The sequence below is a fragment of the Gallus gallus genome, chromosome 18 (assembly GCF_016699485.2).
Source record: "Gallus gallus isolate bGalGal1 chromosome 18, bGalGal1.mat.broiler.GRCg7b, whole genome shotgun sequence".
Taxonomy (NCBI): domain Eukaryota; kingdom Metazoa; phylum Chordata; class Aves; order Galliformes; family Phasianidae; genus Gallus; species Gallus gallus.
In genome coordinates this window covers 3,896,944-3,912,102 of record NC_052549.1, presented here as the reverse complement: position 1 = coordinate 3,912,102, position 15,159 = coordinate 3,896,944, and the positions used below count along the sequence as shown (strand labels likewise).

The 15,159-nt window shown below is 38.7% G+C and overlaps 1 protein-coding gene across 2 annotated transcripts in view; it reads left to right on the top strand.

Moving 5' to 3' along the window:
• TBCD (tubulin folding cofactor D) overlaps nt 1-15,159 on the top strand; it is a 109,225-nt gene that overhangs the window by 55,067 nt on the left and 38,999 nt on the right. For both annotated transcript variants that reach the window (NM_001389246.2, XM_015295136.4), the window contains exons 15-20: nt 1,222-1,279; nt 5,763-5,792; nt 9,185-9,270; nt 12,615-12,695; nt 13,387-13,460; nt 14,382-14,499. In NM_001389246.2, coding sequence (NP_001376175.2) covers nt 1,222-1,279; nt 5,763-5,792; nt 9,185-9,270; nt 12,615-12,695; nt 13,387-13,460; nt 14,382-14,499 — 447 coding nt within the window. The remainder of the gene's footprint in view (nt 1-1,221; nt 1,280-5,762; nt 5,793-9,184; nt 9,271-12,614; nt 12,696-13,386; nt 13,461-14,381; nt 14,500-15,159) is intronic.

The following is a 15,159-nucleotide window of genomic DNA, read 5'->3' as shown; positions in this document are numbered from 1 at the left end:
CTTTTGTCTCGTAGTTGCACAGTGTCTCTGTGGCAGGGAGAGGAGATGCTCACACAGATAGCAGTAGGAAAGCACTGACTGTCTATAGAATAATTTTTACGTCTCTGTAGTAAAATACTGAATTCATTGGGGTTTATTTTCAATTTCATTCTTGCTTTCAGTCTCTTGTTTTCCTTAATAGAGATAATCCATAGTGCCTCTGTACATTCAGTTTATGCATTTCAGTGAATTTCAACAACACCGTATTCAGCACTGTAGGAAACTGATAGCCACTACCCAGGGAAGTTTGATACTATCAGTGTAATTAATATCTTCATGCTAAAGCAAAGCTATTGGAATTACTTTTCAGCTGGTATTTATTTCCTGTTTTGCCTGGAGACAATAAGTAACGTAATGAAGAGTTTCAGGGTTTGAAAGGAATAATTTTCTGCTTAAATGATCCTCCTGAAGTGATGTTTATTTGTCACTGGAGTTAATTGAATGCTGGAGGTGGTTTTCTAAGGCTGCAGACTTCTCGTCTTGGGATGTATTCTGTCTTCTGTTCCGTGGCACCTTTTTAAAAGCAGTTCTGTTGAGGTCAAAGCAACTGAATAGTGAAGGAATACCAGACTTAATGCACAAAGAAATAATTCTGTACAGTCACACTTCTGTATCTGCAGGTCACCCTTAAACTAATTTTTTTTTTGCACTTCATTTTGAAGCGTTGCTATTTTATTTGCGTATTGTTTTTGGTGCTTACAGCATGTGATCGTACTTGCACAGATAGACAAAAGTTTCTGTTGCTTAACTTCTAGTTTTGCTTAAGCCTTACATAAGACGTACTGTGTATTTGGATATTGAGAAACTGTATTTTCAAGTTTGAGTTAAAATTGCCGTGAGTCTTATGTGAGTTGTTAGATATGTCCAACTTTTAAACTCTTGCTATATTTAGAATACAAGACTTCCTATGAAGTTAAATGTATTTGTGTACTGCTTAAAAGCTGCTCTGCTTTGGTAGAACAGCAGTTGTTTGCTTACTTTGTGGAAAGTCTACAGCAAGCTACAGAAACTAGAAAGTGTATGGTTATTTCAGCCCAAATAATAGTTTAGATGTGTACTTATAAGAAATAAGCTCCATAGCAAAAATTGTGAGTGTTCTGCTTGGAAGGCTGTGTTGAAATGATAATGTTGCACAACTCTTCTTATATTTTTGGTACTTACAATCAATATTTATTTCCTCAGTGCATTGGTTATTGCTGCAGTGTTTGACCGTGATGTTAATTGCAGAAGAGCTGCTTCTGTAAGTTACCACATTCTAACTTAAATGTTTCTGGTTGGTTGGGATTTTTGTGTGTTGTTCTTTAATTTCATGATCTGTAGCTCTGCATATTCGCCCCAGACTCCAGTTGTAAGCAAAATACACGTGAGCAAAAAAATGCTTTTTAAATCCTTAAGAAATATGGTGTGAATTTAGATTTTAAAAGAAATAATCTATGGTTGCATATCTTGATTTAAGGCCCCAATTCACAGCCTGCTGTGCTGTGGTCGTGTTGGATAAGATAAAACATCTAAGGGCTATTTGGCATTTTCTAATCACAGTGTAAAAGACAAAAGGATTTGTAATATACAGCTCCTGTACCGTAAGGAGGTCACCAAGATGGTAAGTTGTATGAAGACATGTTTTTCTGCTTGTTCATCCACATTACTCTGTAGTTGCAGTAAGTTGAAAAATTCTAGAATAGTATTTCTCCTTCAAACTGAACTCAAAATATATCAGTCATTTTACAAAATTCTTTGCATAAGTCTGGGAATTTTTCTAAAGAAAGTGTTACATCTGTTAGGCAGAGATTGCTCCCTGCTTAACAGGACTCACACCAAAGTTTATTCTGTGAATTTTTGTGTAAAAAGTACTTAACGCTGTTGAGGATTGAAAAAAAATATGCCTGATTCTTAGGAGAAGGGAATTTGTGAGGGATAGGTTATAGAAGTTTAGAGGAGGAAAGGAGGAACATCTTAGTTTTGAGGATCTCAGTCCATGTTATACAAATTGCATTTGTTTTCTTGTGAATAAAAGCAAAAGGCTGCCTGCTTCAACAGTTAAAGGGAAATTATTGTGCAAATTGGAAAAAAAGAACTGTAAGACTGTACTAACAGCTGTTCCTGTGAAGCAAACACGGCGCCAAACAGTGCCTGTCCAAGCACCAGGTGTCTGCAAGAACAAACTTCCTTGTGAATGCCTTAAAAAAAATAGTAATAAAAAAGAAGGGTTTCCCTGGACAGCATCTGTGTTTTTGTAGCCACACCTCTGCATGATAGTTTAAGCCATTGAACGAAGCTGCAGCGTAACTGCTGGTGAAGTGAGTCAGTTGCTCGTGCAATTGTACCACAAAGCACCTTGTCCAAATAGGCTTAAAGCAAAGAATGGAAGCTAAGGTGCTGCAGATTGCTGAGTACTGATACCTCATATTCTTTGCATAATGTGTGGGGGACAAATAATTAGAGCTACTTCTCCCTCAGCCTTCAGCTCCTGTTATAGGAACTGTAGAATGGACCATTCGTTGCTATTTAAGTGAGTTTATTCAAATAAAATCCTCAGAGAAAATCAAAAGCAGCTTAACTGGGAACTATACACACCACGAGGAAGTGCAGAATAACAGAATCTTCTGCCATTTTACAAGTGAGTACAGAGTATAGCACAGATGTTTTCGTGTCACTTTCTTCTTCTGGTTTAAACCAGGCTATCAAGAACTCTGCCATTTGAGTATTTCCAATCAAAAAAAGGGGTTTTTGGATTCTCTTTCATTAGTACATTCAGATTTAAAGCAAGACAGAACTTGGAATTGTTTTGGTGGGTAGTTGTGGAAGCGCTGAATTTTTTTTCTCATTTTAGAAAGTCAGGCAAGGCAATATTTTGTGTTTTCCAGGCATTGCTACGATTTTGAAGAAAAGTACCTAAGAGTGTTAATTATTCCCAGTCACTGCTTAGTTAAACACACGTTTAAATAAACAACATGTTTTACTAGATCTTCCATTTATTACAATATGCAGCATATTATAACATGGAGCACCAATAAAACAAAATAGCACATAGAGATATTTTGAACCCCGAGGTTAGGGAGAATAAAACAAGACTGCTCTGACTATTCTTTTGAAGCTCTGAAAACATTCTGAGGTGACTTTTGCAACTCCTCCATGAATAATCATTATAAAGAATGATCGTATGAATAAGAGACCTTGGATAAGGCTCCGTTCTGCACTGACATGTTCAAGAAGGGGTTTTCTTTCCTTCTGCTTGGTTGGTACTCTTTAAAATCACGGCTTAGAGCACATTTTAGTACTTTAAAACAACATTTCAAGGCAAACTGAGCACTTTCCTCAAAAGTTACTAACTTGAAATTGGTATATATTTATCATAACTGCCTTTATTAGGCTAGTAGGTAGTGGTTAAAGATCTATTTTTTTTAATAAACTATTCAATTGAGTGTAAATTAATGCATAAATTAGATGTTTAAAATACATCAGATGAATCCCTTGCCACTTCTGCCATGCTCCTGTTCTTGGATCTTCACCTTCATGATCATCTTTCTAAATGAGTTAGAAAATGAAATGGTGATACAGTGCTGAAATTCTTTAATTCCAGTATTAAGTGAAAATCTTTGTGAAATCATTTTGTACAGTAGCTGTTCTGCTTCTCCATTGTCTGTAGGGCCTTATACAGCTTTTTTCAATGATTTTTCAATCACAGAATCACAGAATGGTTTGGGTTGGAAGGGACTTCAAGGATCATGAAGCTCCAATCCCACTGCCACAGGCAGGGCCATCGATCTCCCCATTTAATACCAACCCAGGCTGCCAAGGCCCAATCCAACCTGGCCTTGAACACCTCCAGGGATGGGGCATCCACAGCCTCTCTGGGCAGCCTGTGCCGGCACCTCACCACTCTCATAGTAAAGAACTTCCCCCTGACATCCAACCTAAAACTTCCTTCCTCCAACTTAAAACCATTTTCTTTTGTCCTGCTGTTATCTACCCTAATATATCCCAGCACTAAAAAACCGTGGCAAGTAGAATGAAATTTCTACTGTTCTGAAACCAGAACTATTTTCTTTTTGATCTTAACCAAAAGAAAGTCTTTATGCAGTTCATGTCAGCAATGCACCTGTCTGTACGTATTTTAAAGAAATTGTAATGAAGCTGTTAAACTCTTAAATCTCTTGGATATGGTAATTTAGTGCATCATCCTTGCTGAAACCTTCCAATACTGAGTAAAAGGGTCTATGTAGCTTAAGTGGGGATCTAAAGCATATGCAAAAAAGAATAAATGATGGAGGACGACTTGAAAGGATGTCCTTGCAAATCCTGTCTGTGAGCGTGGGGAAGGGCGAAGGTAAGGAGTGGGGAAAAAAAGGCATCAGAAACTGGGCTACAGAATACAATAATGAGGAAGTCTGGGGAATTGCTGCAGCTTATGTTTGGTTCTGGAAGGCTGCCTTATGTATTGCCTAAGGGTGTATCTACACTGCAGTTGCTGCAGAGGACAGCCCATGCAGTGCTACCTGAGGGAATCCTAAAGCAGCTAGCTCAGGGCACTGCGGCACACATAAAGGTGGGCTCCAGAACCTGTCTAGGAGGAGGGGAAGCTGCTGAGAGCTGGCCTGGCTGGCTGTCCTTCAATGGATGTGCTGTGAGCAGCAGCTGAACTAGCCTGGGCAGGTCTGCAGGAACTGCAGTCATTATCCTAAACAGACCTAACCTCAGAAGTACAGTGGGAGACTGGTTTCATGAGGCCTTGCTTCACTGTGCTTGCTCCATATGTAGAATATGATACCTTGGCGAGCTTAACTTTTGTTTTTACAGGTGGATTATCATGTGTATCATATTTACGTAGGAAATAGAGAAGCTCTTTTTGACAGAGTTCTTGTGGCATTTTCAGAAAAGATTGGGACTTCAACATACTCCTGCATATGAAATACATCTGTCAGATGCAAATGCTGTCACTGCCTGGAGACTGTTTGTAGATAAGCATTAGAACAGAGAAGTGTCCAATAATGATTTCTTCTCTCTGGAAGGAGTTAAAATTGAGATACATTTTTGTTCTACTTGTGATTGCATATCCTTCTGAGGAAAAATTCAGGCTTTTTTAAGAGTGAAATTTCAAGGGCTAGTAGGGATGTATGGAGTAGATTTTATTCTATATACAGTACATGTAGAGATATTAACTTGACAATCGGATTGAAATTGGCAAGATTTTGAGTTTCTTCAATACAAAACACAAGAAATGTGCAGAAATCTTGCCTTCAGGTTTTGTCACATCAGTGTTTCAACATGGTTTCAGATGGTGTTTTTCCAATAAGTGTTGTGTTCTTAATATTATTTGTCTGAAGTATTGACTGACCACGAATCACACTTTGCCTACTATAATCCAATGATGCTGAACTGGTTGGACAAATGTGAGCCACCTCAATTTCTGTTGTCTTCAGGTATTGACTGTCAGTTCCAATGGGAAGCCCTGTGTCAGTGCTCAAAAGCACTCTGTGGGTGTGACTGGTTTAATAAACTTGTGTTCTTAAACTGCTGTCATGCAACATACGACTTTAAGAACACAAGAGCACAGAGACGCTGAAACAAAAAAGCCCTGTGGGCTTGTTCTATTAACAAAGCTTACTTTATTTGAAAAAGAAAAGCCATGGGTCATTTATATTGTTGTGTGTTTTGAATTCATCATCTGGTGTTTATCAGAAAGCAAACCTGACTCGTTTTGGTGTTTGTTCTCTGTTCTTTAGGCTGCCTTCCAGGAGAATGTTGGGAGACAGGTACGGTAACTTCCCTGCATCTTCATTCATTGGTGTGTCCTGGAGATTGCTGTGAATGTGTAGTACCTCAGATCAGAATTGGACTGTGGCTTTGGAGAAGTGGAGTAGAAGAATGTTCCAGAATATTTATTTCTCTGTCAGAAAGCAGGTTCTTGTGGAGCGTTCTCCTGAGATGTGGGTTTTATTTTAGTGTTCTATTTGGAAGAATGAGTTTTCTGGTTATTAGAACTCATTTGGAAAAGTAAAATCAGCACAAATAGCAGCTATTCTTCACCTTATAAACTGCAGTGCTCTTAAAGCAGGAAAAGCTCAAGTTTTGATGATTCTTTTGTTCCATTGGCTTTCTAATCATTAACAGATACGGAATAGCTGAAGTGTGCTTCACTATCTTTGCTATGGTTTGGTGGTGTAACACCAACCTAGGTTTGAGAGTCTTCAACACAAGAATGTCACAACATCAGAAAGTTCTTGAGAAATCTGTTAATTTTGGAAGTACCTAAGATTGCTGAAAAAAGTATTGTGGTAGATTCCTGTGTATCACCGCTGCGTTTAAGTGGTTAAAAGGCACAAACAACTTTGATTTGCAACCTTGCTGGGGAAACAAATAGGATAAGGACTCCAGTTTCAGTTTTTTCATTTCTCATCAGGAGTTAACAAAGCTGAAAATACAGTGCAGAGGAAAGCAGAAAGGGTCAAAATGGTTCATTTCATGAATTCTTCTGACATAGCAAGGCATGTAGAGTTTAGAGCATGATTCAAGCCATTTTTTTCTTCTGTAAGCCATTCTGTAAGGGTTCTTTGTTAAAATGCTGTGCCTTGCCTTCCCGGATATCATTCCTGAAGATCTCTGTTATGAGCCAGCATATCATTCCTTTAAAGCTATGGTTATTAAGCAGTGTGTCCTGAAGTACTGTACGTATTTCTAGATAGAATTAGGTTAATAGCAGAGAAAGGGTACGAGACCAGCAGGAAGAGGGTAAGTATTTTTGATGACCTGACCCAACTAGGTCTGTGATAAGTAGAAGCCAACTTGCTTCCTCCCTGGGTCTATAGTTACTGCTCCGGAGAGGTTAGGGTTAGTCATCACAAAGCAACTCCTACTCATTCCACATCATGAGGCACTGAATGAAGCAAACACCTTACTGTGCCTGCAGTTCCAGGTGAGACAGGGCTCCTAGTGCTGCAGGTTTAGAAATGCTTTCATGTAGGAACAGTTTTGTAGAATTTTTTTTCTTATTGCTTAGCAGGTGGAGTTCAGTCTCAGTTAGTTTACAACCAGAAATCAGTGACACTGGTTTGATGAGTTATTCTCATTTTTAGTACTGATGGAATATTCAACAAATTTAGTAAATATTCTGGAGTATTAAGGAGGATTTTGTAGCAGGGTAACAGGTTGCCATGGCATGAAGAGCAGTGTCAGGCTCCCAGCTGGTTCCTGTAGAAGTTCAAAAGTTCTGTTGACTGAACCATTCCCTACTACCAAGGAAAAGGATTACTTCATCAGTGGATACACCCACTATGGTACTTCTCCTGGATGTAATGTGTTGAAAGAGTCACCCTTTCTCTGAATTGGAAGAAGCTAAAACATGTTCCCCATCTGCAGTAACAGTGCTGGTACTAAATAGGTGGAGAAAAAGGTTGACCTCACTTGCTTCCTGGTTGCTGCCTGCTTCACCTTTGCAATGCCACACAGTCTGAGAAGTTGCTCTTACGGCCACAGAGAAATAAGCCTTATAAATTACACATGTAATGTGTAATTTAATGTAAGAGAAAACTCTGAAAAATTCAGATTTTTCTAGCATAAATCTTGATACATGCACATGCATCTGATAAGACAAACTTATGTTTTGGAGAAGCAGGTTCTAAGTATTTTGACAGAATAGAAACTGTTGGCTTTTCCTCTGAAGTTGTGACCTCAGTACTCTTGAACTCAGTTTTAGGAATTTCACTGCCTCACTGATATGCACTGTGGCACTTTGACCTGTGGTGAGACAGCACCAGACTGGCACACTTACAGCCCAGTTACAAGGAGCACGGTTCAACTAGCAGCTAGAATGGAAGTTGTTTAGCTGTGCTTTTCCTTATGTGCAACGTATGTTTCAACATCTTTCCCTGTATGGCATCTTGTTTGGCTACAAATCATACTTCTTGTGTCCTTTTTCTCTTTAATCAGCGTTTCATTAGGCTTTTAGAGAGTGCATTGATTTAATCTTGGAGCTACCAGGTGTTTCAGGTGGTGTCTGGAATAAGCCATAAATATTCTGTCTACCCTGGCTTCAGCCAGATTATAGACCTTGGTTTTTTGGACAGTTGGTGGTATGCTGCCCAGGAAGAAGAGGCCTCTGCAGTAACTGACAGCTTCCCACTGCTGCACTATATGCTTCTTTAATTATTCAGGCTTAGATCTAAAGATATTGTCTACTATTTTTGCATGGCTGTAACCTCATGTGGAAGGGAAGAGTGAACTGTAAACAAACAAAACTGTATCATATCCAGAACCTGTACTTCCACATAGTCTTATTGGTTAAATGTCATATGATTGTCCCTTTTGTAAATGAGCATAGTTCCTTTCATATAGTTGGCTGTTTTCCATTTGCACTTAATTATGGCTTGTGGAGGCTGTGCTGCCTCCTCCATCCCAAAGTACAGCCATACTGCGTAATACCATATTAAATCAGTCATAACCAATCAAATCCTGAATACCTGACATTTCACTATATTGTTTACATTTTAAAGAGGCAAACTTTGGGTGATGACAGTTAGAATTCTAATTAATTCTCTAATATCAGTCTTTTGAGCAGTGATGTCAGCAGCATCATTCTGCTGTAGGATTCAACATGTTGGGCTTTGTGAGGAACCAAAGTTTTTTCAATTCCTAGTTCATTAACAAGTAAAGCATATGCATATTTGTAAGAAACAAAAGTAAATGAACTCCCATTTATTTTACTTGCAGTGGATATTTTTTTTTTTTTGGGGTGCTTAATCTCTCCTTTTATACTCCATAAAACTCACAGCAGAAGCATGTTCCCTCACGTAACTCAAAAAGGTGTTTATGTAAACTTCAGATTGTTTTTGTGCACATATACTGCATTCACCAAATATATATGTGGCTTTGAGTTGGAGGCGTTCAATTGCTATTGCAGTTTGTCACATGCTGCTGTTTGCTTTGCTTATCATTGACTTACAAGGGCAGCGAGACATTCTGTTTGATATCCTTTATATCTTCAGTACAAATGATTTAAGTGATATCACTACAAATTAGAAATTAAAATCTATTTTCCAGAACTTGGACAGTAGTGGGAAGTGATTTTCAATGTGCTGCATATTCAGAAATACCTTCCATTTTTTAATATTCTCTTTTTTTTGTCCCCTCTTCCATGCAATGTTTGTAGGGCACTTTTCCACATGGCATAGACATTCTAACTGCAGCTGATTACTTTGCTGTTGGTAACAGAGTGAACTGTTACCTGACTATAAGGTAAGCTCCCAAGCACTTCCTTTCCTAAACATAAAGGATCTCACGTTTTTAATGAAATACTTGTCTGACTGCTTGACCTTACTGAGTATTGTATCTGTTATCATTATTTTTTAATAAATGGAGTTTTGATTTTTCTATTTTCTGCATCAAACTGCTAATTATGCCTAAGACATGGTGAAAATGTGACCGTGATGTTTATCCAACTTGCCTGTGTGATCTGTGTATAGAGGGAAAGTGAAGGAAGCAGGCAAGAGGCAGTATTTGTGGGCATCACCAAACGATCTGAGCAGGTGAAGACTGGGGAAGATGAGGGGATTCTGAAGAGTTGCAGCAAAATGATGGCTGTTACAATTGCAGATAAGACTCCAGCTTGGGTACAACAAACTTGTGTCCATTTAAAACAAACAGACAAAGAAACAACTTTGCACAAGTCATTGAATTTGTTGTCTCTCTGGATAGAACCTTAATTTGAACATGCTTATAGTACTCCTGGGTAGCTCACGGAAACTCTAAGCATAATATGCAGCCATTTTGGAAATCAAACTGTGACTGCAGTGTGGGGTATGCAGAGAGCACAGTGGGAAGTGCCAGTGCTGGTGCGGTGTGGTTATAAATCAGTGGCCTGTTGTGGAATGCTGTGTGCTGTTCTGGTCAGCTTTCTGCAAATACAGCCAAGCTGAAGTAAGGGGATTTGGGCGCAAGTCCTGTGCACAGCATGACTTGAATGAACCAAAGATTGCACTTCCTCATGAGAAGATGAGAAAGGCTGAGGGCTGGGTCCTAACTTCAGTTGTCTGCCTGGGACAGACAGTCTAGCCGAGCTGTCTGGGCTCTCTGTGGGCAGCACAGGGAGGCAGGCACCTACAGAAGGTGATTCAGGCCATTCTGAGATAGGTAAGGCCCATGGCCCCGTGGAGCTGAGTGTTGCTTGTAGAAGCAAACAGGTTAGAAAGGTTTGAAGAGATTTGGTTCTTTGAGAATAGAAATAGCAAAGAAGAATGTGATGCCTTCTGCTTCCTTTTCAACTTCATTGCTTCTAATGAACACTTCTTTAAAGATAGTTGGCACTGAATGCCTCTCTGCCTGCTTGACTTTTGTTTAATTGATTTTTTCCTTCTCCATCTTGTCCCTTCTGTGGAGAATCACTCTGGTCTGTGCCCATCTTCACCTTTCACCTACTGTCTTTCCTTCCGTGCTCCACACCCTCCTCCCACGCGCTTCCTAGCAGTCCTGCCTGCCGAGCCGGGCTGGGCGCACACAGGGCTCAGTGTGTGCTGCTGCCCTGCGCTGTGCCAGTGGGACTTCTGCTGTATGTACCAGTACACTTTGAACATTATGTTGTCCCTGCTTCTTCAGAGCTGAATTGTTAACTTTTGCCTCGTGCTCATTCATTGCTGTGTTGTGATTTGGAGGGTTTTTGTAGGAGCGTGCAGTTCATATCATGCTTCCTTGAGACCACGTCCAGTGTTGTTAATCAAGCTCTTTGTAAATTACTTGTCATCTCATCCATTACATTACTTGCTAAAATCTTCACCACGTTGCTTTTCGGACAGGATATAATTATTTGGGTCAATACTTAATTATTTCCTTATTTTTGTCTGAATTGACATCAAAGCAAAAGCACATAAGCATATATTTGGCTGCACAGAAAACATGCATCCTTATGATGTGGCAGGAAAAAATGGACCTTTCTGATCGGTCTGCCTTTAGGTGGTGGAATTGTTTATGTAGCTGGAAAAAGCGAGCTGAGATTCGTATTCCACATCTAGAATCTTCAGCTGTCTCTCCCTGACCCAGATAAAAACCAATCCTGAGACACTGTGTGTGCCAGTGTGATGCCACTGTGTGAAAGGAAACCATGCAGGTGTGAAAGTCTGTGCTAGTGAATCTGCTTGGAGCTGTGAGGGCTTGATAAATGCGTGCCTGTTTCTACAGCTGAGTATTTTTTTTTTTATAATAAGTGATATTAAGAGTCTGTATCAGATGTGGGGTTTTTTTTGATATGGGCTATATCTGAGTGTTGCTTATATCCTTCAAAATCTATGTATTTTACCAGATGTTCTTTGGAATGTTCAGCTCAGATCTGTTAACCTGTTAATGGGGATGAAGGTAGAGGAAACCTACTCCTATTTTGTATGAACTGGAATTAAAGAGGCTGTGATTTCAGGAGTTCTGGGCTGTGTTAGAGTTCAAGAATCATTTAGTTAACGTGAAGATCAACCACTGGAATAGGGAAGTTCATAAACTACATAGAGAGGAGTACAAAAATCTTAACAGTGGAACAAAAGAACAGTGGATTTTGCCACTTCTCTGCTGGCAGTCTCTGGTCAGTGAGCTGGCAGGTTGTGCCTGATCTCCCTCCAGAGGTGGTACTTCTGTGTTGTGTTGGCTCAGGTGTCTGAGGTCTGTGCTGTGGATTTGAGGATTACTGTTCTTCTCATAAATTACATAGATATTAGTGCATTAACATGCAACAGTATTTAGTTTGTACTTTTTAATTACATATGTATTTAGAGAACACTGTTAAAGTTGCAAAGTTAATCACACAAAAAGTGGAAAGGTGAAATTAGGGTAATTTACATGTCCTTAATTTTGTCCTTTTGTGCATGCCATCTTGACTCAAACACCTCCTACTGATTGTTTAGCTTTCCAAGATTATTGAAATTACATCAGATGTAATGAGAAGACAACTCACTTCACTTCTGTTGACCTTAGCTTTCAATAGCTGATATTTCTGGAGATTGAAAAGCTAGTTGGCTGTGCACTCAGATAGTTCCACTGGCTGCCTAGCTAATTCCTTCTGCCATTCCTTCGCACCGTAGGTCTTCACTTTGCACCTTCAGCATTTTTTGTCATAATTAACTTTTTATATGTTTGCTTTTTAAAAAGAACAAATTGAAAGCCATTATTCAACTTTAAATAGTTGTATTTAGGAAGATAGAGCACAGTCATACAATTTAATTTTGCTGTGTCATTTGGCTTACGTCTTACCACACGTTTTTCCAATCTAAAATGATTATGGATGTTAATATATGCTTCTCAGTTTTCTGGAATGTAACTGGGTATTTATGTTTGCTTTTCATTGCTGTCAAGCTTTCTGTTGGTGTGGTGCTTTTAAAGAGAATATGAAAAACTTTTGCAGAAGTGATTTAAATATTTGACAATGCTTGTTAAAGTGATTGCCATTGTATTATTTCATTCGGCTGCATCACATCTGGGATAAGGCATGATTAAACAATTGTTGTATTGCCTTAAAACTGGAGGATTTTTTATCTTTAGAGCAGCTTGTATTAAAATGTACACGTATTGATTCTGTACTCTATCATATGAACCTTCTTTTTTAGTGTGTATATTGCTGGCTTTCCTGAGTATACACAACCAATGATCGATCATTTAGTTAACATGAAGATTAACCACTGGGATAGGTAAGTTCATAAAGTCTAATTATGCTCACATCCAGGAACTGATTTTTCTGAATATGATGCATGCTACTTAAAGCACATTTTGTGTGCTATTTGACTGAAGGAAACTGAACAAGAAGTAGTAGATGTTGTCCTGCCTCCTAGCATATTGTCACTTAAAGTGTGTTTATGAATTTTGACTTTTTGCCATGACCTCAATCTGCTAATAGATTAATAAAATACATTTATATGGTATATAGTGTATATGAGGGGTAAACACCATCACCATACAATTATAATAATTAAAGTTGATTTCATGCATGGAGATAGAGCTTAGTCATATTCAATGTTCATGAAGATTAAAATGTGTACATATAACACAAATGAGATTATATCAGTGCTGATAATAGTTTGCATCATGAGAAATAATAATAGTTTACTGCAGTGTCCCTGCCAATGCATAGAGTGAGCCCTCAGGTTCTACCATCCAGTATGTTTTTCTTTGTCTCTTTCAGCAATAAATTCTATTCATATAGCTAAAAGCTAGCTGTAGGCTGTCTGTTTGGTCTGCTGGGTTGTTTTGTTGGCTGTTTTTTTTTTTTTTTTAAGAGGGGAAAGGTAAGATTAACAGAGAATACTGTATTCTTCAGTATTTCTGGGGTCTTTATTTGGTTGTGGACAGGAGTCTCTTCCTGAACGTATTTTTCTTCTTCAGTGTTATTCGAGAACTTTCAACCAAGGCTCTGCATAACCTTACCCCACGGGCTCCTGAGTACATGGCAAATGTGGGTAGGTAACACATAACATGTTCTGCACAGTGTGTCATATCAAGCATTCTAGGTCCTGTAACAAAAAAAAACATATTAGAATGACTTAAACAGACACTATGACTTAATTAAAAAATTAGAGTTTTCCTACAACTTAATATGATGTATTGACACTAGTAACTTTACCAGCTTTCAGTTTTCATGCAAAATGGTAGAAAAACTGCCAGATGGTTTTAATCTAGGGACTAGTATTTGTAGCCTGACTGCACAGGACTGCACTGCTGTGAGATGAACAAATGGGTGTAGTTTGGTTGCAACAGTTCAGGCCACTAGCCTTCAAATTCCTACCTTTGCTTTGTTGATGTATTGATGTCATAACGATGGAGATGGGAGAACAAATCTGTTTGATCTTGTCCAGTCTGACATCTTCAGAGGAATTCCTTTTGATTGCTGCACGTGGAATCAAAGGTTTCTTAGCGTGAATTCAGAACTGTTTGGCACTCTCAAGATTCCAAGGATGTACTAGCTGCGTCCTGTTATCTGTGAAAGACAGCAGCTGAAACCCTTACAGATGTTACCTAGACTCCCTAGGGAGGGTTAGGGAAGTGGCAGTGGCATTTTGCATGGAAGTAGAACTATGGAAGTGGCTACAAACCTGATTTTCTCTGCTGCTCAGACAACCCAATGTCTCATAGAAAGCATATCTTTTTAGTGACTCCAAACACAGAGCTAGTTGTAAGTGTGACCTCTGTAGGTATAGTTTAATATGCTTTTTCAGAATTTACTTTTTCAAATTATTTTTTCACATAATAATGAGGACTTGTTGGCCAGACTTTCAAGAAGTGGTTTTCCCAAGTTATTTGTAGGCCAGCATATTTGCATTTAGAACTGTAATCTGTCGATATGCTTTGTTTAAATAAAATAATTATTTAATCTCTTTCAGTTTTGCCAAGACTGCTGCCTTTATCAGTGGGCACAGATCTGCACACACGCCACGGGGCAATTCTTGCCTGTGCTGAGATCACCCATGCGTTGTGTAAACTAGCAGAAGAGAATAATAGGTATAAATGCAAGATTATCTTCACTCTAAATTTTCCTTTCATGTCTGATCTATTGAAAGCTTCCTGAGTATAATTATGGAAATCCCATCTTATTGAACATCGCTTCAACTGAATTTTTGTATGATAATAATCAGTCTTGCCAAGCCTTTATATTTTATTTGGTGATACTACATGCTGAAGTCTAAATTCATCGTTAGAAAAGTGAGATCATTTATTGCCTTACTTGGAAAATTCAAAGATACCAACCATTGATTAACCAACCCCTCCCAGCAGCCCTTCCCTTATAGTATTTTGTCTTCCTGGTGAGGGGGCAGTCTCTTTAGAGTTAAAGAAATAGCCTGTTGAGTTGTATTGGTTTAAATATTACTGCTGAATGGGAAGGGGTGTCATGCATACACACAGAAACTCATATTGCAGTTAGGAGATGAACCCAGAATAATTGGCAAAATTATTTGGAGATGTCTTTGCTGTAGTGTTGTGGTTAAAGAAAAGTAATTTACCTTTTTCTTTCTTTCACATGAATCATTTGTGAAAAATGGTTGAAAGTCATTACTGCAGAACTGGAGTTTGGAAGCTGCATTAATGGTAGAATTTCTCAATAGTTTGAATGTGTGAATAGTTTGAATAGTTTAAGATCAAAGCAGTAGATGATAAAATCCC